Source organism: Anopheles arabiensis, chromosome X, assembly GCF_016920715.1.
Source record: "Anopheles arabiensis isolate DONGOLA chromosome X, AaraD3, whole genome shotgun sequence".
NCBI lineage: Eukaryota > Metazoa > Arthropoda > Insecta > Diptera > Culicidae > Anopheles > Anopheles arabiensis.
Window position 1 is genome coordinate 14,387,088 of NC_053519.1, and position 24,172 is coordinate 14,411,259.

Consider the following 24,172-nt stretch of genomic DNA (forward strand, 5'->3'; position numbering starts at 1 on the left):
GTCTGTTTAGATACCGTAATTGGAATTTCTTACGTATTGTCCTTCTGCCATCTGTTTGTTTGTTTGATTGTTTGTTTTGTTTTCCTTTGTTTGACCGTATAACACCAATTCCTTCGAATGGTTATTTCGATATTGATTGCGCAAAACTGAACTAAAAAATAACTATTAAAAAAACATCTATTTTGATTATGCCTAATAGCGTAACTCTAGTATCTTGGTCATATGTATAGCAAGTTTGTTAGCCACTACTCAGCATTTACTTTGACAGCAGAAGGATGTTTATTTTATTATCTATTTTTTATATGATTGTATCTTATCACTCGGAAGCTTTCTGTTTGTATGTCTTATTTATTGTAATTATTGTTGTGTTTTTGTGATTAATTTCAATATGTGACTTTAGTTACAGTTACTCAAAACGAAGCACTGAATTTGTTTTTATTGGCTCAACACTAAACTCTAATTCCAAGAGAAATAAGCATTTGGTTGTTACTTTCTTTACAATTTTTCTCAGTTTTACTCATGAAATATTATGTTAATTACTTATCTCTTTACTTTTTTTTACATTTCTTTTTTTAAAATTCGTTTCGTTTCTTTTAGTTCTCAATTCGTTTACCCTGTATGTTTGTTTAGTTTATCAGTTGTTCTGATAACATTTTGGGTTTATCTACTTCTTATATATACCAAAATGTTACATGCTGTATACTAAAATATTGGAATCAACTATTGGAATAATATTTGCAATTTCTCGTTTCTCGTTATTTGTTTTTATTTCATTATCAGTTTCTCTTATCTACTATTCGTTTAATTTACCCTGATGAATTATTCGTTTTTAAAAAGCTTCCAAATAATTTAGTAGATCGTCATTATATTTTCAACCAACTAATTCTGGTTTTTTGATTTGGAATGCTCTTGTTCGATTCTTCGGTTTCTTACCAGTCTTTCGTTTTTTTTTCTAGGGAGCTGATGGTGCCTCATGTAATTGATTGATTGTGGTCTGTTAGCTGCTTGCCTTCTTGATCGAAAAAAACGTTATGAGATATTTCGTATTGCATCCTTAGCGAAACATTTTTCATGAGATTGAAACCTAAGCACAGCACACCGGTGCCGGTTTGAAGTTGTCTAGAGATGTTGTTTAGAAACGAAATGATATACACACAATATGGCCAGCAGTATCTTTTGAACTAAATTTCGACTACTACTAGCGAACTTTTGTATGATTTGACTTCTCCGTGTCTTAGGTATTTCTTCTTTTTAGTGTTAACGATCCTTCTTGCAAGAATGTTACGTTATAGTTTGCTTGTTTGGTGTTTTTTACTTACCTTTCCTTGGTTTGTTTGTTTTCATACACCACTGTTGGAAGTGTTTCTTTCGGTTATGTGAAACAAAGAACAATAATTATATCAATCACGATATGGGTGATTAAAACTATAACAAAACACACGAAATACAAACTCTCCTTCAAATAAACAGCCTGAAAGCGATACAAAAATGCGCTAAAGTTGCTTCTCTGCCATATACGATTGGACTGTTATTGAATCCTTGTTTTCTTAGATGATAATTGGACACGAATTGTTTGATGGAAAGTAGTGATCTTAACATAAAATCAAATTTACAACATGAACGACTACTGGTAAATGTGTTTCAATGGGAGGACTCCCTGGGTCCATGGGAGGTTAGCGCATCATAATGGTGACAGTAGCTAGCGTGAAACTAGTAGCTTGAAAACGCATTTGACTTAAAAAGAAAAGAATACACTTTAGATTATACCAAGAAAATCAAAATATAAACTTTACTATTCGATAAACGCTGTGAAATCTATTCATGTTGATTTGCTTGAAGCACATTTTGGTATTCCATACTACATTCTTTTACAACGAACATGTGCTATCGTTGTGATCAAGTGACATTTTTATACTGCAAAACGTACCGATCTTATGTTTGGTATTGCGATTGTTTCAAATAGTTCAAAGTCAGTGCGGCCGTCGTTTTGGTAAACTTTTTTTCCGAGTGAGAAATGTTTCGATCGTTTGCATCTTTGGTAGACAATTTGTTTGTGCGATTCAGTACAACTGCTCATCGAAGGCATTTATTAGTTTATCTTTACCATATTGGCATCATTAATGACACTTGATTGTTTACCTTTTACTTATATACTTATCTCCGTTCACACTAGCTGTATCCAGTCTACCCATAAGTGACGGGGTGTGACTTTTCAAATTTGGATTTTTGTTTTGATTTATGAAATATAGCAGAACAAAAACATTGATAATTGCAAGCAAATAATTCGATAGTGGCTTTATTATTTAAAATAAAATCCTTCATGATTAATGATCTGCATGGTTACGTGAGGAATGTTTAGGATAATTTTGGACTTAAGACTTGACACTTCTCTTCCCACTTCTTCCTCTTGGTACTAAGATTACTACCAATATCAATCGAAACGATTGCCAATCGCCGTTCCCTAGCTAACGCATCCGTACGAACTATAATGATAATGAATGAAGAAGAAAATATCTAAAAATTGTCTACTTTAATACTTTTTTTCTCTGTACATCATTTCCTCTTCTTTCGATGCTAAACTGTTTAGTTCTCATTTCTGCTACAACTTTCTATCTTTCTTTCCCTTTTCTATTCTCCCACGTACTATGTTTACTTTGCTGTCATAATCTCTTTCTCTATTTTACACCTTCCTGAATGGATCTTAACGTATTCCTTATTGATTTTTTAAGGTTAGCTATCGTCTCGAGAATCGCTCAGTGATTGACGAATTTGAAGCACCAACATGGTACATATACAACATTTTGAACTAAATTTGTTTACACAGCTTCTTTTCCATCACCTTTTGTGTTGTGGTGTGATATTTTTTTCAAACCAAACCTTATTTGACTTCAAGCCCACCAACAAAACCTTTAAAAAGCCCAGCTAGGTAAAGCGCAATCGCTAGCAGCTTCCGCAATCGCATAACCTCTAGCAGTGTCTTCATTTACAATCCTTTTTTGCATAATTCGATAATAATTTTTCGATATCAACTAGCTGTAGTTGAAAAACACGGACAATTATGTACTAGCCATTGCGCTTCTTCTAAGCAGGGTTTAGCAAGCAACAGGTTATATTGGTGAATCTCATCGGCTCTTTTAATCGATTCGTCTTATTCTCAACTTCAACCTCATTTAAAATGTAATGACCCGTGTTTCAAGATTGATTTTGTGTGCTTATGTCAACTTTATGTTTTTAGCATTGAAAGACATCACTGGGGCTTGTAACAATCGATGCTGTTAAATCCAATATTCTTTTGTTTGTTTGTTTCTATATTTTTATTATTTGTTTTACATTGATCGACGACCATTCCTTACTAAGATCAGTTGATCTAGCCAATCATTCAATGCCAAGTTTACATATTTTGTGGAGTTGTAATTTATGCTAATTCTGATAAAATTGGTTTTATCCTACACGCAAATGTCTGTAACGCGATGGATGGTACCTCACATTGGTTTGAGTTCTAGTCATTAGCCTCACATTGGTTTGAGACTAGAACTGCTTTATAGAGCCTCGTTCTTTGTTGTTGTCTTCCACAGTTTTTGAACTGTTGTACCGATTTGGAGCGATCCGTCGGAGATCATTTGAGAGGGAGATGACGAATAATGCTATACTTTGTTTTGTGTGCGCTTTCAATTAGCGAGTGTAGACGTGCCGTTGAACTGAAATCACTGACCGGCCTCCAGTTCCAGTTGTTCAGTGTGTAGCGCGATTTCTCAGCAGTGCTGCACTGTGACACAGTACCCAAGTGTCTGACAAAACAGGCAAGCCAAGACTAGTGTGCAAAGCAGTAGTGCCGTATGCGATAGTGTAGTAGCCGTAGTCTGGACTGTTGCCAACATTGCAGCATGCATGTATCTTAGTGTTACTGGGTTTGCTTCTGATTCATTCGTACCTTATAACCAGTAGGCGTCGAGAATCTTAGTATCTGTGTGAGGAGCCTCATGCTACAGTAGCGGCAGCTGTGATCGTTGCTAGTAATTTTGAGCTCTAAGGATCTTTGCAGGTTAATTTTTTTATCTTCCTAAAACCCTGTTCGCCATTGCACGGTAATAACTGCTGTTTTAACGTATTCCTCTCTTTATTCTGTTTTACTTTAACTATTAGAATAAATACAGCAAAATGTAGAAGTAAAAAAGGAAAAAAAACTACACAGTATGCAACACTACCGACTACACATTGCACATAGCAAAACAAATCTAAACTATCTGACAGTACGCATTGCATGCATCTCCAGTACTAGTAGAGCAAACACATGTTTGTCCCGTATACTAGCGCCCTTGGCTTGCCCGTTTGGAGCCCCACACTTGGTCGCAATGTTTCACGACTCGCGTCTTTGCTGAGTTGGTGTTTTTGAAAAAAAAATGTGTCTCTGTTGACACAACTAGGGCTCGAAATCTCCAGCTGATACAGGTCAATGTCAAGTGCTGGCGACAGACAACTCTGTTGATTGGTTCGGAAATGTTGAAACCACCTCGAACACGATCCTTCTTAGCGTGCCCGACCGATGTAGCAAAAAAAAACCGCGTCCGTTCGATTCTGGAAAGGGATGCCTGGGGGGCGCAAGCTAACCTTTCCGACCAAGTATCCGACTGTACCTACCAACAGCAAAACTATGCCTGTGCATGAATGCCTGTTATTTTACCTCTATTAGTAAGTTTCGTAATACGTATTATTAAGCAAAACATAACCGCCCGGAGGAGGAAGAAACGAACTCATTCGAAAGCAACAAAAATTACGACAACTAGAAATGACATTTTGTACGAAATTCTTAGCAAAGACACTCTTTCCTATTTTACACTATCCGATATTTCGAAGGAATGGCAACATGCTCGTTCGGTGAAACATTCTAAAATGTGGCAATGCAGTCGGCGCACACAAGCGAAAGCACACGGGCAGTGGTAGCTTAGAATGGCAAACCATAAACCATGCTACCCATTTTACAATGTCGATCGCGAATGAGCATTCCAAATTTCAATCTTTTATATTATTTTTAGCACCTGTTTCTAGGATTCCACGAAATAGCTACGTTGTGCCCATGTGTACTAGCTCTCTTTCATTTTACATTTATTTCATATACTGTCGTGTGCGCGTATTATTCTGTGGTTGTTGTTCTTGCATTACCAGTTTTGCGATTCTACTCGTCTTGATGTTGCGTTCGTTGGAAACGTTCTCCTAGCAAGCAAGCAAGCTAAAACTAATAATAACAATAATAAATCGTATCTAAAATAAGCTTGTATTGTTCCTTAAACGTGAAACTATCTAAAAGCAACGCTTCATGCATCTCACAATGATGGGAAATAAATAACAAAGAAAATCCAAAAGTAAAACAAAAAACGATGAGTGCAGAATGATGGTTAAAATAAACTGCTAAATAATAAATACACTAACATTCTTAAAAAAAAAACAAACAAAAACAAAATCATTTGTTTGCGTAGTTTGCATGACATAACCAAAACGATATGGAGAGATTAAAAACAAAACACTAAACTACAAACCTTAAAAACCCATCAAAACTGTGCCTGTTGGAATTTACCATCCTTCCCTGTCCCGGATATCCAGCTATTAAGATCCCGTATTCCTCTCGCTCATACACCCTTAAACAAAAAGAACACATAAACTCCTGATGTCTAAACCTAGCATATACTAAACAATAAATACATCCATTTTGCTCGATGTCTGCTTGGTAGCAGTAGCCGTACATTGCAACACCAATCAAATCATAGCAAGCTTTAGCGCTCATTTCGAATTATCATTTAAGATTTTACACTCAGTAGAGCGTTACCGTGTCTTGCAGCTGCCTCTTTCTCAATGTGTTGCTCTCATCGTTCTTTTGTTTTCACGTTCGATGTGGTAGTGGACTTCCTTGGGAATATATGTTATATTTACGTTTCGTGTGATGTTTTAGGCTTGTTGACTTTTCATTGTTTATTATTTGCTGTGATTATTGACTTTCATCAATTATTGGTTCTTTTTTGTTCACCCGCATTAGTTGGATGTTGCGTTCGTGATGCGGTTCTCATCGTTAATTTTCCTTTCTTTTTCACTTTGTGTTCGAATGGGTTGTACTTTTCTGTCTTTTCTGGTAGTTTGTGTACATTTTGTTTAGTTTTTTTCTTCTGTTTCTGTTGTTTACTAAAAAATTATTATCTTTTCTGTTTTATCTATTTGGTTTTCTCATTTCTTCGATGCGTATGTCTTTGTTACTCTTTTTATTTTTATTTACTTTTAGTCTTGTTTTAAATAATGCACTAAACTAAATCAAACCTAACCAGTAGTGCTTCTTACGGACACACATCACCCATTCGCTGTAGCACAACCCTGTTGCACAACTTCCTCACCTCCCATTCGCTCACGCTCCAAACGATCAAACAGCGAGCACAGATACACACAGTACACAACAATTCGCTTTTTAGTGTTCTCATTTTCTACCTGTTCATTTACACCTTACCAAAAGCGTACTAGCTTGGAGCGAACTACAAGACACACACACAAGCAATGCAATACATGCCATCACTACTCGCAGCTCTGCCACCAAACTCACCCTTATTCATTACTTCCACCAACAAAATAATACCCCCAAAATACTACCGTTCTGTTTGTGTTCGTTTCGTTTCTGTACCATCGTTTGGTTTTTGATTTGAAACATTTCCTTCCCCGCTAGCCGCACCAGTCTATAACGCTGTATTTACCTTCTTCGACTTTTCTTTCTCGCCTATCGCGGTTCCCGTGCGTTTGATTCGTTTCACTATTAACGCCATGATTAAACAAACCAAACCAAACAAACAAAACAAACCCCAATACAATGCGTGTGCGAACCGTACCCCGAACGGGTTCACTCCGTGTGGCACAGGTTGACCTGCGGCATATGGATGAAAAGTCGGGAAGTAACATCGTAGACGTCGGGGTCGATCTGTCCGAGTTTTACATGTCGGTCGAGTGGGATATCTTGGAAGTGCCCGCTGTCAGGTAGCTACATTGCACGCACATTATCCGCCAAGTAGTGATTGGTGTTACCTGGCGTGTCCGTTGCTGGATACGTGCGCGCTCGATTCGTCTTCGCTGTTAACCCTGCTATCTTTCGATCTTTCCTAACCACAGGAACGAAAAGTTCTACACCTGCTGCGATGAGCCGTACTTGGATATCACGTTCAACATTACCATGCGCCGAAAGACGCTGTTCTACACCGTCAACATCATCATCCCGTGCATGGGCATATCGTTTTTAACCGTGCTGACGTTCTACCTACCTTCGGACAGTGGCGAAAAGGTGAGAGCTAACGAGCTTCAAGATATTCAAATAACACTCCAGTGAAGTAACTGTAGCATATCGCATCGAGTACGAAGATCTTTAGATTTTAAATATCTCAGACGCTTCACTTCACCTTAAGATCTGCACCATGTCAGGGGTAATCATTATACCATAAGTCTAATTACATCATTGAAGCTACCGAGTTGCAACGGTGTGATGTACCACGCTGGTTTTGAGCATCGGCTGTCATCAGAGTGTCATCTGAATGTACTCATTGATGCTTTCGAATCGCACCTAGACCATCAACTAACCTAAGCACCTAAGCATGATCTATCGATTTTGTCATCCTCGTCAGTCCATCTGATGGCTCCTTGCATTCTCTTCTTCGGCAGGTTACGCTTTCGATATCGATTTTGATTAGCCTTCACGTGTTCTTTTTGCTGGTAGTCGAAATCATACCGCCAACGTCGCTAGTTGTGCCTTTGTTAGGGAAGTATCTCATCTTTGCCATGATACTTGTGTCCATTAGGTAAGGCTCATCATCAGCAGCCAACCATTGCTCTCCCACTGCTCAACTTGATAAAACTGTTTCGATTTTGTTTCTCTTTCCTTTCCTTCCCATTCGCTCAAAAAAAACACATCAAACCAAACATCGCCAACTCCAGTATATGCGTCACGGTAGTGGTGTTGAACGTTCATTTCCGGTCACCTCAAACTCATCGAATGGCACCGTGGGTGAAAACATTTTTTATCGGCAAGTATTGGGGCGATAACGCGAGCGATCCTCATCAAGGAGAATGTTTTGGGTTTGAACTGGTGAACTGATTTTTTTTTTCATCCTACTTTATCGTCCCACCGTAGACTTTTTACCACGATTCCTGTTTATGAAGCGGCCACCGTACATCGAAAACCACAGGTACGTATCGATGGACGAGCGGTTGCGTATTCCAACTTGTCCCCAGTGCATTCCAACTTGTCCTGTTCGTGCTCCTACAGTGCAAACTCCCTACTGTATTCTTTGGATGTTTTTTGCTCCTGAATCTTTGAAATGTTTTTTTTTCTCTTTGCTCTTTTACTTTTAATTTTTTACACTTTTCTTCGACTAGTACTATGCTACCTGTCCTTGAAATTTGCTATATTGGTAATGTCTAATCGATAAGTACACGCAGAAAGACAACAGAAATTTCCTTATAGCCTCAATCAGGTGTACAATAGAACGATACACCCAACACTTACTGTAATCAACCGTGCAAAACAATGTTTTACTGCTAATGCTAAATAAGATGTGAAAGTAACCCACAAACTTGAAGAAATCCGGATCTTCTTGTTAGCAAATACCATGTACCATGTAAAGCATGTTTAACTTTGTGTTACCTAGTTTTTATTCTAGCTTTACTTTCTGACCTATATAATGGGGCTTATGAAATATCAATCTTTCATGTCTACTTGCACAGATCTGTTACAGGAGTGGTTACAAACAACCCAAATCCAGTTGTCTTCTGCGATACATTGTAACCTCAAATATTCACTTTCTTTGCTTCTTTTACGTTAAACAAAATTATTACTTCCCAGCTCCTTCCCCAAGACTCCATCTGTCCTATTCAAACCCTTCACTCTTTCACACGTGACCGACGTGATGGATGCACGTGTATGGAATGCAAAATAAAAATAAACAAATAAATAAAAACAACCGTACCATCTAGTTATGTAGCGAACTTTTTTCGATGCAGATATCAGCTCATTTCTATACTGTTTTTTTCATTCTTCTCGTTCTTTCTTTACGTTTACCTCTGTATTTGGGATTTTCTGCTTGTCCGTAGAAAACTGCTATCCAAAGACCTACACGCTTGCTTTTATCCTTATTACTCGACTACTACATTAAATCGTATAGCTCGTTTTACTAATAGGGCTCCATCTAAAGAAGATCTTTCTCCGTCAAGGTATTTATGACATATTCAACTAAATTTATTTCTCACACAAACACACTCTTTCGCGCGCTGTCTCTGTCTTGCTTCATCTCTTCCTCTTTCTCTCTCTATCTCTCTATCTATCCGTCTGTCCGTCTCTGTTTTGTTTTTATCTACTATCTTTTTTACTCTCTTTCGTTCGCTTTCGTTCGCGTTGTGCCGCTCCCAGTGAGCGGTTTCTTTCTTCTCGTGTTCACACTTATTCTTGTTTGGTTTCGTTTTACAACTTTCACTACTACTGCCACTGTGCGACTACTACTGTTATAGCGTTAAAACGGCATTGAATATGTTTAGGTGTGCAACTAAATTCGTGCAACCTGTATTGTTTTTTGTCTTAATTTCGAAAGCTTCCATGCTTGTTTGGAGCTTTCCGTAACCTTACTGTAACAATCGGTATGTTCACTCTTTATCACATTTATTTTTTGGTTCCTTTTGATTGTGATTGCAGCTCGACTGACTGAAAATAGGTGTCTATTTTTTTAAATTCTCTTCATCTATTGAATGATTAGTCTTGTCTAGTCTGAAAATGTGTTTTAAGTTACTGTTGGTTGAACACTCTGCTGATCTGCTTTTGTTTTGGTTCTTTAAGCATGTCACTTGACCGAAATGCTAGAGTGTTTCATTTCTGAATTGGCTAGCGCCACCTATTGGCATATTGCACGAACTTAGTTGTTGACCTGGATTTTTTTACAGTACTAGAACGGATAAAGGATTACTAAGACATGAATAATTGAATCAATAAAGACTCTATTGCACTAAAGATAAAGATAATGTGCTGCATTCAAAGTGTTGTTGTAAACTGTAAATCATGTTTTAAAACATAAATTCATTTGTGTTAAAAAATATCTTTTAAAAATATACGGATCTTTCATCCGAGAGGTGTTCTTCGAATATCAATTATTATCATTTAAAATATTTTCAATTTTTGCTACCATAAAACAAGTTTAATACTTCAGAAAACATGTACCGAATACCATTTAGTATGGCTTATTATAAATTCTACAACTAAGAAATCAATCGACTTAATTGGCTGCGTTCAATTTCTTTGAATTAAGTGCTATTAATATAAAAACATCACTTCTGCAAATTCCTGCCATACAGCTTAATAATAAAAGCATACATAAAACTTTCCAAACCGTTTGTACAAATTTACTCTATACTTTGACATATTGTTTCCGTATATGGTATGTGATTGTCGTGCATTTTGCTATGTTTGAATTTGAAAATCTTTTGGCTGCAATCAACACTCAGAAACAGAAACAAAACATTAACACACCTATACCGTACCTCCCTGTGCGATGAGTATCACACACCATCGAGCGTCCCGAAACAATGAATACCCATTGACGTACCTGCCATGTCCGCCAACTGCCGGCTCCGTATGCTGATCGCCTGTTTTTCCCCCTTTATCTGCCCAGTTTGTCAGGTACGGGCCCGTTCGGTGGAAGCTGCCAGATTCACGGACCGATTCAGCTGCCCCATTCGGAGTCGGAGGAGCTGTCGATGTCGACGGCGGCCGATACGGCCGTCCCGTCCGGTATCAAGAGTCCCGCGTTCAAGCAGCCCGCCTTCTCACACTCCGTCTGCTCGACCGAGGTGCACCGCAGCTGCTTCTGCGTGCGGTTCATCGCCGAGCACACCAAAATGCTGGAAGACTCGACAAAGGTAAGCCAAAACAGCCGCATTTTGGCAACAGATTGCAGATACATCTTAGACATAAGGGTAGGATTAGAAATCCGCGATTAATGAAATCCATTTAAGCTTATAATCTTAGGACTCCCTGGAGTTATCCAAGAAACCTAGTCTATGGTCTCATGGATAACACCAGGGAGTCCTAAGATTTTAATCATTGGGGCCCTTTCCGTTTGAAGTTCGTAGGCTGAAATTTCAGCCTGTCAGCTGTTTGCATTGTATAGCAGTTTTCGAGCAGCTATCTAAGTGAGTATAATATATAGGTGGGCTTATCCCAAGGTGTATGAATTTAGAAGGCTGATTTTTATCGCTTCTACTTCTGAATGAAGATTTTAAGAGTGTTTTGAGTATTCGTCAAGCCTCCAGAAAGCTCGTTGGAGCAAAAGTTTTCACTCGTTCTGTCAAAAAGTGATGTTTAAAATTGGTTATAAAAAATGCTATGAGACCACTTGGACTACATACACTTTGATTCTATATTCCATCACCTGATCTCTTTAATGCACATTGGGATAAATGTAAACATCATCTTGTTTTGCCATTTTTTCGAGCAGGTACTCGAATCTAATTCTAGCTTTGAGGCTAGAATAATCTAGACTGAAAATCGCAGGCTAGTTTTGTGTGTGGTTTTGTATGGAGTGTTTACATGATTTCAGCCTCCAATTGTCAAACTCCATACAAAAAAGTAACTAGAATCGTGAAGGCCCCCATTAATGGATTTCATTAATCGCGGATTCCTAATGTCAACCGATACAACCAAAATTTATTGATCATGTTCAATTAGTGCTACAGAATTTGATTTCTCTTACTCCAATCATCAATCAAGAAACACTTTAATGTTTAAATTATTATTTCAACATCCATGGATGATTTTATACTACTTGAAGATGGAGAAATGGCGTCACTTGATAATGGATATGAAATCCCCGATTGTACCATCTCTCCGCAGGTAAAGGAAGACTGGAAGTACGTCGCCATGGTGCTCGATCGACTGTTTCTGTGGATCTTCACGCTGGCGGTGCTGGCCGGCACGGCCGGTATCATACTGCAGGCACCGACGCTGTACGACGACCGGATACCGATCGACAAGACGTTTGACGAGTTGGCCACATCGACCGTCGTGCGCTGTCCCCCGCAATAACGCTCGCCGGCACTGTTGCAGCTACCGGTCGGCTTCAGTTTCGGGTTCGGGCTGCTGCTCGTGTGTGCCGCCGCCCTCAGTAGCTGCCTTTTCATGTACGCCCGGCTGCGGGTCGCACGGTGCAGCCAGCCGGCCAAACCGAGCCTGCACCTGGACGTGGCGAAGCAGGTGGGCGGCATGGTAGGAACGAACCGCCACCATCACCACCAGGAACCAAGCTGTGTGGCGGTAGAGCGGTGAAGAGTGTAGCCTGTCCACCGGAGTGTCTGTCATGCAGTCGTTTAACTCTGCCATCCTGGCCTTTCCTCAGCAATCTAGCAAACAACCGAACGCTAGACCGTCAGTCATCTAGAGGGCACTCCACACAGCTCCCGGCAACAGTTGTAGCACGGGATAAGTTTTACTGGCCATTTTGCGTTCATCTTTCACTACCGGTACGTACCACGACCGATTGGCACGGAGTGTTTCAGCGAGCAGGCAGGGACACGCACGGCCGATCGCTGTGTGTACTGAACGCCACTGCAGTTTTTAGCTTATTTCGACTGTACATATTTCACACGGTGACATGTGACACGACTCTGCGAGGAGAGGCGGCATGAAAGCATCGAAGCGCGCATTAAAGCAAGCATATAACAGCCGACAAAATTTATCAGCAAAAAAAAAAGGTAGATAACTACACTCACATCCGTAAGCATAACAAAACACACACGTCAAACAGTATTATATAGATACAGATAATAACTACAAGAGTTAACATTTAAGAGTAAGGTTTAAACGAGTAGAATTTTTATGTCTATAAAGAATAATACCAAACAAAAAAAAAAGAGAGGGAGACAAGAGCAAGAGAAAAACGGGACAAGTGAAATGCAATATTTTTTTATCGAACTATGCACAAAAAAGCAAAAAAAAAAATTGCCCCTTGCCGGAAACTTTTCTGGGCCAGATTTGACAGCGGACAAGCTTCATTTTACACACGTGACGTAGGAAACATGTAACGGAAAAAAACAAACAAACAAAACAAATTATTAATACAAACACTGCTGACACAAATTTCGGATATTTCTTGAAAAGAGAAACCGGTTAGAGCGCAATAGAGGTGTATAACCAATAATCGAAAAACAAAAAGAGATCTACAAAAGAAAAAAGATAGAGCGAGAGAGAGAGAGAGAGAGAGGAGCAGAAGATAACATCACAAATGGCTTACATGAGCATGAAAACAGCAGAAACAAAAACCTATATCGGGAAGCATTATTGAAACCAGCAAACGCAGAAGGTAACAAGCAAAGATAAAAGATATTTAAAACGGGAAGGAAAAGGGAAAACAACAAACAGGTATCATAGTTTTAAACGGGAGTAAAGAAAGAAGAAAAAAAAAACACAAGGGAAACGTTTAATGGGAAAAACGATTAAAAATCAGTATAATAAAAAAAACGATAGGCAAACAAAATAGGACAACTGCTGTTGCTGTTATGTGGTTAACAAAATTTAAACGAAAAAAAACGTGGTAGACACAAATGTTTAGATCCACCTTATTCCAAATATGTTACGTCTAGCGTAGTATCTTGTAACCGGCGTAATCATGCGTACATCATAGCAAAATTGGTGCGAAATGTGTTAAGTTAGAGATTGTTCTTTTATATACTGTACTGTCTAAGTTCTAGTACCCATGTATTGTGTGCCGTTGACTTTTTAAACCCCATGTGTGTATGTGAGTGTGTGTGTGTGTTTGCAAGTGTTTTTTAAGTAGAAATGCCACGAACCACGAAAACTCAATAATCCGATGTAATAGGAAATACAAAGTGAAAGGGTAAAATTCCTAGTGAGACTATGTTAAAAGTAAACCAAACAAAAAACGCACACACAAACGCATACAAAAAAACACACACACACACAAATACATTGCCACACAGAGGAAGGAAGCGAGAAGGGAAAAGGTAGCTTTAAAGCATACAACGCAACACAAAGAATCTTGCTCAATTAATACGCTACACTTGTTGTACCGGTTGCATAGTGGGAAATAGTAAGTGTCGCGCCTAACAGGCGCCGAGCGCTAGTACTACCCTTAAGACTCTTTCCCCAATCAGTTTCCACTTAGGTCGGTCGGCTCTGGCTCGTCAGTTAGACGTTGGTTTTTGGTGAGTGTGTATGTCGAACCGAAGGCCCCGGGCCTGATTGCGGAGCGACTCGTTTAGATTGCGTCGAGAGGGAATGCTGAGGGAGAGAGCGTTAAAACTACGACAGCAACAACAAAATACAATGAAAAACACATACTGCCAGCGATTAATAGCATTGTGAGAACGAAGGAAACGTTGTTTTTTTTCTAGATGCACCTATAATTGCCGTTTCGTTTGGCACGCGCGCGCGCGTACACGCGTTTAGCAGCAGGAGTGGGTTTAGAGTGGGGCAAGATGGTGGCAAAAAATCAAGCTCAAGATAGATACATTTGTGATTTCGTACCTTGGACAGTTAACAGTGTGGGACAAGTTGTATAATTTTAACATGGTTTTTATAGCTTAATTAAGGTGATTTCGAAAACAATCTTCACGGACTGTAGCCAACCATCGATAGTTGTCCACCGCTCAATATATGGTTAACAAAGGTTAAGGGACATCGATCTGGCCGTCGGTGTCGTTGCGCTTTTAGTTTAGTAAACGGAACGCTTCATTCTCGTGCGTTACTACGCTCTATTTGTCGCCTTAGTAAGCAATCATTTGTGCATCTGCAAGAGAAAAAGAGAAAGAGAGAAAGAGAGAGAGAGAGAGAGAGAGAGAGAAAGAGAGAAAGAAAGATAGCAACATGAGGAAGAGATATAGATAGAGCGATAGAGAGAGAGAGAGAGAGAGAGAGAGAGAGAGAGAGAGAGAGAGAGGGGAAAGATAGAAGTATATTATTAGAGCCAAGTGTCATGTTGCAATACAAAAACGAAAAGATGGAGAGAAAACACATTTGCAATCTTGCTCCACTGTACTCAAGCAATGAGGGGTGGTTTATGTTAGTGCCGATTTACTAAACAGACCTCATTAGTAACACAAAGGTACATATTGCTTTTCTTACACGCAACGAGAACTGAGTATTGATAAAACCTACAACAAACACACAGAAACTAAAACAGCTGTACCCAGACTGCACGTGCTCACATACAAACACTCAATCATTGGAAGCAGTGAAATGTTTTTGTTTGTTTATTTTTGATTGTTTTATAATTCTGCAAATAGAAAACTTATCTTTACAGAGAGCAAAAGAAAACACAAATCAAATATGTATAACAATTTACAATTAGTGGAAACAAAGCACATGGTGCTCATTGACGTGTGAGTGCAAAAGAAAGAACAAACTGAACAACTAACGAACGAACAAACGAACGAACGAACGAACAGACGAACGAACAAACCAACAAACCAAACCAAACAAATACTAATAAATTTTAAAAAATCCCCTTAACGCAAAACCAGCTGGGCAAATTAAAACCCTCTAAAACGCGTGAGGTTGAACGGTAGTCGTTTTCAAGCCCTCACATACCCGCCCACCTATCCATCCCATAACCATCCTCTCCTTCCCTTTCCCTCATTAAAGATGTATGTATAAATCGGGTAAAATCAAACTAAACTAAACGGAAACATAAAATAAAGCAAAAAACACTAAGATAAAGTAAACTAAAGTAAAAGTAAACGACAACAGAAGCTGAAACACGCGCCCGCGCCCACACACAAACACAGCACGTAATTCATGGTTAACAGAAACAAATAAATCAACAACAACAAAAATTGGCACTCTTTCGAGTGTGCGTGCGTGCTAGTGTGTGTTGGTGTGTGTGCGTTGGCTATGAATGATAACGGCAAACAACAACAACAAAAAACAACAACAACAATAAAAAGGCAAAACATCGTAGTAATTGCAAATAAACCGGCATGACGTTTCGTGTAACAAAAAATTGTGTATGTTCTTTTTTCTGTTCAAATGATTTTAATGCGAGAAATTTCCATTTTTGCCTTTGCCGGAGCGAAAGGGCTTGTTGGGCGAGGAACATAATTTAGGTGGGTTTACCGGGAAACTGGGTACCTGAACGTAGGGAACTCGAGCAAACCAGAGAGGCGTACGGACCGACACGAAAGTTTTACCAAGCGATAGCAGGTCACCGAAACAACGTTGTACCTAAGGTAACCTGCTGTCGCAACAAGGATGGGTATCTGGTTAGTAACCAGCCAGAGGTCCTCTCGCGGTGGGCTCAGTACTTTGATGAATTACTCAACGACCAGTTTAACGAACAGCTAGAAGCGCCACTAGCAGATAGTGTCATGCTACTGCTACCTAGCATAGAAGAAACACAAAAGGCTATCCGTCGGCTGAAAAAAGTGACTGAAAAGTGTACTGAAAACATTAAATTATTTTTTCGTGTTTTTACCAGAAAAGATTATTTAAACAGTTCAAACTACTTTCTTAACACTTGTAAATATTTTTATTAAACAAATATGCATTCACTCATTTTATTAAATTGTCTTTTTTTGGTTAAAAAAACGAAAAGGATAATTGAGTGTTTCTAATAGACTGATGTACACAAATGTTATCCGTGTAAAAAAATATTCGACCGCATGTCCTCGGCGCGGACCAGTGTGTTTTGAGAAATGTGCCGCAGATTCAGCATTGCATCCGATGAATTCAGGTATCATCAACGTTTTCAGGTATCATCAACGATTTCAAGCATCATACTAGTGTTGGGTAAAAGAGCACAATTAGGTGTGCTGTGCGCACACGCACGCACATCTCAGTGTGCGGTGCACATTTCGCACTGTGCGCGCACTCCGCACTGTGTGCGCACTACGCACTTTTCGCACGCTTCGCACAGTGCGCGCACTTTTCGCACAGTGCGAGCACACTCCGCACTTTTCGCACACTTCGCACAGTGAGAGCACACTCCGCACTTCGCACAGTGGAAGCTTCACTTGCTTCAATTTGCACTGTGCGAGCACACTTCGTACTATATTATAGGAAGTCAGGTGATGTAATACTGAGCATATTTTGACAAACCGCCTTTTGTCGTACAGGTTCTCAAACCAGGTTGTAAAATACGGGGTTTCTCTAACTAACTCAAGCTTCAACTGTAAGCTTCATTTCCAATTCGTAAAATCCCAATACAACATTGTCAAATGTATGTCGAACGTACACAAAGCAACCAATGACATATCATTAGAGAGAGAGAGAGAGAGAAAGAGAGAGAGAGAGAGAGAGAGAAAGAGAGAAAGAGAGAGAGAGAGAGACTGCACTTCATTCCTCGCTCTTCTTTTCCACCCTTTTACGCATGGCAAAAGCGCAGAACGCTGAAACACGCACGCACTGCTGAAATCAATACAATTTAATCATCGTTGGCCCAAGGCATTGGGTAGAACGAGAAACAACATAATTCTTTGCAAGTGTGGATGGCCGGTGCACGAGCACACCGAAACCGCGCGGAGACATTTGCTGCGAGAATCGAATGCACAGAACGCTGCGCCTGACTACCATCGAAAACCCGTTACACAACCACATGCATACAACACACCCAGACAAAAATTTAAAAGCCCAGAAAACACAATATCAACACAACGGTCCGTAGCCGGAGAAATTATCAGGAAAAATCGGCTGACACCAAGCACGCGTTTCTTTAAAACAACTATGAACTGTGAAGGTCGTAGGTAAACGGCGCTCCAGTGGGGTGAGGTTTCTTGCAAGAATCGATCACCGGACTGTGCTCGCACTGTGCGGAGTGTGCGAAAAGTGCGGAAAGTGCGGAGTGCGCACGCACTGTGCGAAAAGTGCGCGCACAGTGCGGAGTGCGCGCACTGTGCGAAGTGTGCTCGCACAGTACAAAGTGTGCTGTGCAGTGCGCACATTGAGGTGTGCTGTGCGCACATTGCGCACTCGCGCACAATGCCCAACACTACATCATACCGCAATCTTGGCTTTGGCTAAGACAGATTCGGGAAGGGGTCCCGCGGTCTTGAGATAAAGTGTGAAACCCTGTAATGACGAGATGTACGGCGACCTCGTATCTGACCACACGACCATTCATATAGATTTTTGCTCAGAAAGTTAGAAGGCTATATAGGTCATGATAAGATGAAACTTGTCGAAACACATTGCAAGAAAAGGACAGCAATATAATGATGAGTTGTAATACGCCATCTACTAAGCAAACCAATGACACTATGGAGCTTTCGTTTTTTTTTCTATGGATATTCGATTTTCCAGTCGTTTAAGGTTAAACTGTAGTGCTTGGGAATTTATTTAGTAAAACAACGAAAAACTATAAAAGAAACAGAAATATGAATTAGAACGTAACAAAACATAATTCATTCTGTTTTCTTATAACTTTCAATAAAAAAAATAGTGAAAAAAAAAACAAAATACATCTATTTTGCATACATTCAACATAACGGACAATTTAAATTCAAATTACCGATGATTTTATCTGATCCGGCTGGACCAAATTTGCCCTTTGGGAGCAATTTTGTAGCTTGGTTCCGTAACACAGTGTAAACGCTGCTCAATGACCGTTCGTCAAGTACGTTTGTTTACATTTCGTACAGCCGTCCAGACCGGTTGTTTTGAAATCAAAGTTATGTGCAACCGGAAAGGTAACTGGCCATCCCCGTTTGTGTGTCCCCTGTTTAAATATGATTGTCTCGTTTTAGAAACAATGCGGCTACTGGCCCATCGGCGCTGGTACGGTGTCGTTACACCTTCGCAGTCGGACATCCTTCCCCACAGCACCGTTCGCCGGCTGAAGGTGGCGCCGAAACCTCCGCCGGACAAACCACCCGACGACCGTGGTCCGCGCCTGAACGAAATGAGCATACAGATGCTGTCCGACTCGCTTTACAGGCAAATTTTCCGCCCCACGACGCAGCACGGGCTGCACGCGCCAGCCAGCCCGACGCTGGTGAAATCATTGCGCGACGATCTGCTCCGGCATGGGATTAATGCGTCCAGCCCGGCCCTGCTACCGGATGTAGATGTGAAGCTGCCCCCGCTGCGCGGTGCCAACATTGAGGAGCACTTCCACTCGATCGCGGAGGAGCAAAGTGAGCCGTACCGGCGGGCGATAGAGCAACTGCCCGGCGCACCGCCGAACCCGCCCAAAGTGTGGTCACGAACGGCAGGCTGGACGCGGTACGATCCGGCGACCGGGAGCGCCTCATCCATCCCCTTCCCGGACGATCCGGCCCTCGTGTTCGACGTGGAGGTGTGTGTGCGGGCCGGCCCGCTACCAGTGATGGCGACTGCCACCGGTACGGCTGGCTGTTGGTACTCGTGGACCAGCCCGCTGCTGTCGTCCGGCGAAGCGGCTCCAACCGACCAAACCGCTGCCGGCTACCGCCTTTCGCAGCTGATACCGCTCGAGGCTGACACGCCGACGGACGAACGGCTGCACCGGCCGCGGGTCGTCATCGGGCACAATGCGTCGTACGATCGGGCCCGGGTGCGCGAGCAGTACTGGGTGGAGCCGACCGCGCTCCGCTTCCTCGACACCATGTCGCTGCACGTGTGCGTAAGCGGCATCACCAGCTACCAGCGGGCGATGCTGAAGTCGAGCAAGCAGCTGCCGGCGGAAGATGCCGGCTGGAGCGAGCAAAGCTCGCTGAACAACCTGGCCGACGTGTACGCGCTGTACTGTGGCGGCCAGCCGCTGGTCAAGTCGCAGCGGGACACGTTCGTGGAGGGCACGCTGCAGGACGTCCGGGCGGACTTTGACAGTCTGATGAGCTACTGTGCGGCGGACGTGCGGGCGACCGGTGCCGTGCTGCAGCGGCTGTGGCCGCTGTTCCGCGAGCGCTTCCCGCATCCGGCGACGCTGGCCGGCATGCTGGAGATGGGCAGCGCCTACCTGCCCGTGAACGGCAACTGGACGCGCTACCTGACCGAGGCCGACCTGGCGTTCGAGGATTTGGATCTCGAGGCGAAGCACCAGCTGGCGCAGCGGGCTGACGCTGCCTGCGGGCTGCTGCACGACGCCGCCTACCGGCGGGACCTCTGGCTGTGGGATCAGGACTGGAGCGTGCAGGAGCTGAAGCTGAAGGCGGCGAAAGTGGAAGGAAGGAGGGGGAAGGAGCCTGGCAGCAAGGCGAAGGAGCCGTGTGCTGGTGCCGATGAACAGACGCGGCTAGCGAACAAGTTTGCCCATCTGTACGCGACGGCCAGCCGGCTGCCGGTGCGCCGACCATTGCTGCCCGGGTATCCGGCGTGGTATCGGGCGCTCTGCTCCAAGCCAACCGCCGGCGACTGGTGTCCCGGGCCGTCCGGCAAGCTCGGCACCGGTATGCAGATCGCACCGAAGCTGCTTTCGCTCTGCTGGGAGGGCTACCCGCTCCACTACATCCGCGGGCACGGTTGGGGCTTCCTCGTGCCGTTCAAGTACGCACGCGACGAAGAGTTTGCCGACGGGGCTGCTCTGCCACTGGAGCAGCTGGTCGCTGCCTGTCCGGTCGTCGAGCCGAAACACGCCGCAGCAACGACGGCGGAAAGCACCGAAGCCCTCGCCCAGCTTGCCAAGCACGTGGAGCAAACGATCAGCCGAAAGGACTACTACCGCGGGAAAGCTTCCGACGCTTCCCGGACCCCGGCACCCTACACCGGGTCCGGCGTGTGGTGCAACGTGGAGCTGGAGGGCTGTTGCTACTTTCTGAAGCTGCCCCACAAGGACGGCGGTGGCCACCGGGTCGGCAACCCGCTGTCGAAGGACTTTCTCGCCAAGTTTTCCGAGAACGTGCTGGCGGGCGATGGGCGTGCGGCCGAGCGCGTGGTTGCGATTGCGCGCATGCTTTCCTACTGGCGCAACAACCGGGACCGGATACGGGGCCAGCTGGTCGTCTGGTATCGGCCGGACGAGCCGGACCCGATCGGTGCGATCATACCGCAGGTGGTCGTGTGCGGCACGCTGACCCGCCGCGCGATGGAACCGACCTGGATGACGGCGAGCAATGCGCAGCGGGAGCGGGTCGGGTCGGAGCTGCGCGCGATGGTGCAGGCGCCGCCCGGCTACCGGCTCGTCGGTGCGGACGTCGACAGCCAGGAGCTGTGGATTGCGTCCGTGCTGGGCGATGCCGGAACCGGGCTGCACGGCGGCACCCCGTTCGGCTGGATGACGCTCAGCGGCACGAAGGCGACCCGCACCGACATGCACAGCGTGACGGCCCAGGCAGTCGGCATCTCGCGCGACCACGCGAAGGTGCTGAACTACGCGCGGATCTACGGTGCGGGGCAGCAGTTTGCCGAGAGGCTGCTGAAACAGTTCAACCCGACGCTGACCGGCGCGGAGGCACGCTCGAAGGCGACGAAAATGTTCGCCCTCACCAAGGGCCGCCGGACGTACCGGTTGCGGGAGGAGCTGCGCGACCAGTACCCGACCCAGCCCGCTCGCTCCACCGCGTACGAGGCGCTCGGGCTGGCGCGGGCCTGCAGCCGCCCGGTCGGCGAACTGTTCGAGGGACCGCACTGGTGCGGCGGCACCGAGAGCGCCATGTTCAACCGGCTGGAGGAGATTGCGGGCAGTGCCGAACCGGAGACACCGTTCCTCGGTGGTCGGCTTAGCCGGGCGGTCGAGCCGCAGCCCGGCACGGAGGACCGGTTCCTACCGACGCGCATCAACTGGGTGGTGCAGAGTGGTGCGGTCGACTTCCTGCACCTGATGTTGGTGTGCATGCGGTGGCTGATGGGCGGCAGCGATGTCGGTGCCAACAGCAGCCGGCGGCTCCGCTTCTGTCTGAGCTTTCACGACGAGGTGCGGTATCTGGTGCCGGAGCGGTACGCACACCATGCCGCACTGGCACTGCACCTTACCAATCTGCTGACCCGCGCGTTCTGCGTGCATCGGTAAGTGGTTTTTTAAAAAAATTATAGAAGTATGTTTTGATAAAAAAATATTTTATTTTGTGCAGTCTTCGCTCTCTGTAGAAGAGTTAGAGGTTGTCAAGGGACATTTTCCTTTCAGTTGAATTCTATGCTCCAAAACAAGCACTAAAAAGCATATATGCTTGATAAAGTCGTTATACACACTAAAACAAAACGTATTTTCTTATAGCAATTAAATGTTATTAATTTCAGTTTTTTTTTAATTAAATTTCGCACTTTGTTTGGCATTAAACCATTTGGGACGTGCAGGTCGATTCAGCCAACTGGAATTAAAAGACAATTTTAAATGACGCGCACAAGATTGCAACGAATGCAAACGATAAAGAATGTACTGGCACATGGTAACACATGCGATCTGTTTTAATCAAATCTAAATTAGTTACCTCTTTTTTATGGTATTTTGTGGTTACGATCACCTAGAAAAAATCTTGGGCAAAACTCGATAATTCAAAAACTATAAACAATTTCTGTGGTGTCCATAAAACTGCTTATTTATTTAATTATTTAATTCCTAAGCAAACCTATCTTTCCTTAGCAATGTCAAACCCGACGCCAAGGTATCTTGCCAAGGTTTTTTAGCTAGCTTTAGTATTTTTAGCTTTTTTTCCCCCGGTGTGGATTATCAATTGAAAGAAAAAAAAAAACATAATTTAAACAAAAATAATTTTACCAAGTAAACAGATAAAGCTTTTTAAACATTTCTGATAGCACCTTCACGCTCTTGTATGAGCACAGGGATCTTTGCGCATGCGACGCTTTGCTGCCCGAAATGCCGGATTTTTGTACTTCTTAGAACCGGTTTGCCATTTACTTCAGATCCGGAAGTTATTCGTGGAACTCTGGGGGCATTGGACGTTCAATTCAACCCTAATTGGTTCTGAAAAAGATCTTTTTAATGTGCATTAATTTACATTACCGTCTTCACTGTTGAGAATTTTTGCTAACTGATAGCAGTGGAGTTCCTAGTAGTAACTACAGATGGTTGTCTATTTGGTTGGTGTACATAAAACTGGGCATACAGGGTTTTCCAAGGGTTCTCATAGCTGTGGGGCACTTCATTGACTTTTTCTTATAAGGAAGTGAACTTCATATGTTGAAAATTGGACTCTCTGGCACCCTTTTTGGACAGGCTCCTTGGAAATTCCTGTTAGATGTGTCCATTAAGGGTTCTGTAGAGTCCAATTCCCATTACATTTAGTTCATTTCGCGTAAGGAAGAGTCAATAAAGTGTCCCACGCCTATGAGAACTCCTGGAAAAGCCTGTAAAAACCCTTACCACGCTATCTATTACAATGAGTCCTCTGAGGACCTAATAACTCAAAGGCTTGCACTGCACTCCATTGCGACAACTACACGCTGCAAACAAGACATTGATTGATGATGTTGCTGTTGATGATGACAAGCTGCTCCATAGCAACCGGATAACGATTCAGATATACCACTCCTAGGCTATGTAAAAGATATACCACTCCTAGGCTATTTAGCCACAAAAAAGAGAATCATCAACATATCTCAACTGAGTTCTTATTTTTTATGTTTTAATGTTTTAGACAGCATTCGATAGACTTTTTCTGTTCCATTATCGCTTTTTCTTCCGTTTTTTCTCTCCCTTTTTTCAGTGTCGGATTTCGCGATCTGCCCCAGTCGGTCGCCTTCTTCTCCTCGGTCGAGGTCGATCGGGTACTGCGCAAGGAGGCCCAGCACGACTGCCGGACGCCATCGAACCCGCACGGGCTGCGCGTCGGCTACTGCATACCGGACGGCGAATCGCTCGACATCTACCAAACGCTCGCTCGGCTCACGGCGACCGAGCGTGACGTCAGCCGGTGGCAATGGCACCGAGCGAACGCACCGAAACCCAACCGGAAAAGCAAACAGCAAAAGGACGACCTCCATCAGCCCGGACGGGCTGGGGAGCGAATACGGTGATGACTTGCCGGTATCGGAATCAGCTGTACCGTGCTGCCAGTGTGGGGCCGTGGGAAGCTGTACCAGCTGCTAATGGAGACCTACTTTGTTGTGCTGTTTGTTAGTTATGTACCCAGAAGCTGCGGGGTACGCGGTTCTCAGGAACCACTCCTCTGCCTCGTGAATAATTGAAGCAAAACGTACGATTCGAGCTTAACGACGACCTCCTCACTCATCCGAACGAAATCGAACGTCGGTGCTCGATATTTGCCAACGCTGCATGATTGATTCGCT

The 24,172-nt window shown here is 43.4% G+C and overlaps 2 protein-coding genes across 9 annotated transcripts in view; both read left to right on the plus strand.

Moving 5' to 3' along the window:
* Positions 1 to 16,016, plus strand: part of LOC120905536 (acetylcholine receptor subunit alpha-like) — a 28,928-nt gene extending 12,912 nt beyond the window's left edge. For 5 of the 8 annotated variants that reach the window (XM_040316411.1, XM_040316408.1, XM_040316410.1 and 2 more), the window contains 8 exons: positions 6,890 to 7,005; positions 7,138 to 7,306; positions 7,681 to 7,817; positions 7,954 to 8,042; positions 8,150 to 8,204; positions 9,109 to 9,228; positions 10,674 to 10,920; positions 11,894 to 16,016. In XM_040316411.1, coding sequence (XP_040172345.1) covers positions 6,890 to 7,005; positions 7,138 to 7,306; positions 7,681 to 7,817; positions 7,954 to 8,042; positions 8,150 to 8,204; positions 9,109 to 9,228; positions 10,674 to 10,920; positions 11,894 to 12,085 — 1,125 coding nt within the window. In that variant the 3' untranslated portion in view covers positions 12,086 to 16,016. Of the gene's footprint in view, positions 1 to 666; positions 2,786 to 6,889; positions 7,006 to 7,137; positions 7,307 to 7,680; positions 7,822 to 7,953; positions 8,043 to 8,149; positions 8,205 to 9,108; positions 9,229 to 10,673; positions 10,921 to 11,893 lie in introns of those variants that run through there. The other 3 variants (XM_040316413.1, XM_040316412.1, XM_040316415.1) reach the window with 3 other exon arrangements.
* Positions 16,017 to 18,637: 2,621 nt separating this feature from the next.
* Positions 18,638 to 24,081, plus strand: LOC120906497 (DNA polymerase subunit gamma-1, mitochondrial). Its single transcript, XM_040318228.1, has 3 exons — positions 18,638 to 18,696; positions 18,754 to 21,931; positions 23,590 to 24,081. Exons 1-3 carry the CDS (start codon positions 18,681 to 18,683, stop codon positions 23,897 to 23,899), a joined length of 3,504 nt encoding a protein of 1,167 aa, XP_040174162.1. The 5' UTR covers positions 18,638 to 18,680; the 3' UTR covers positions 23,900 to 24,081.
* The last annotated feature ends 91 nt before the right edge of the window (positions 24,082 to 24,172 follow it).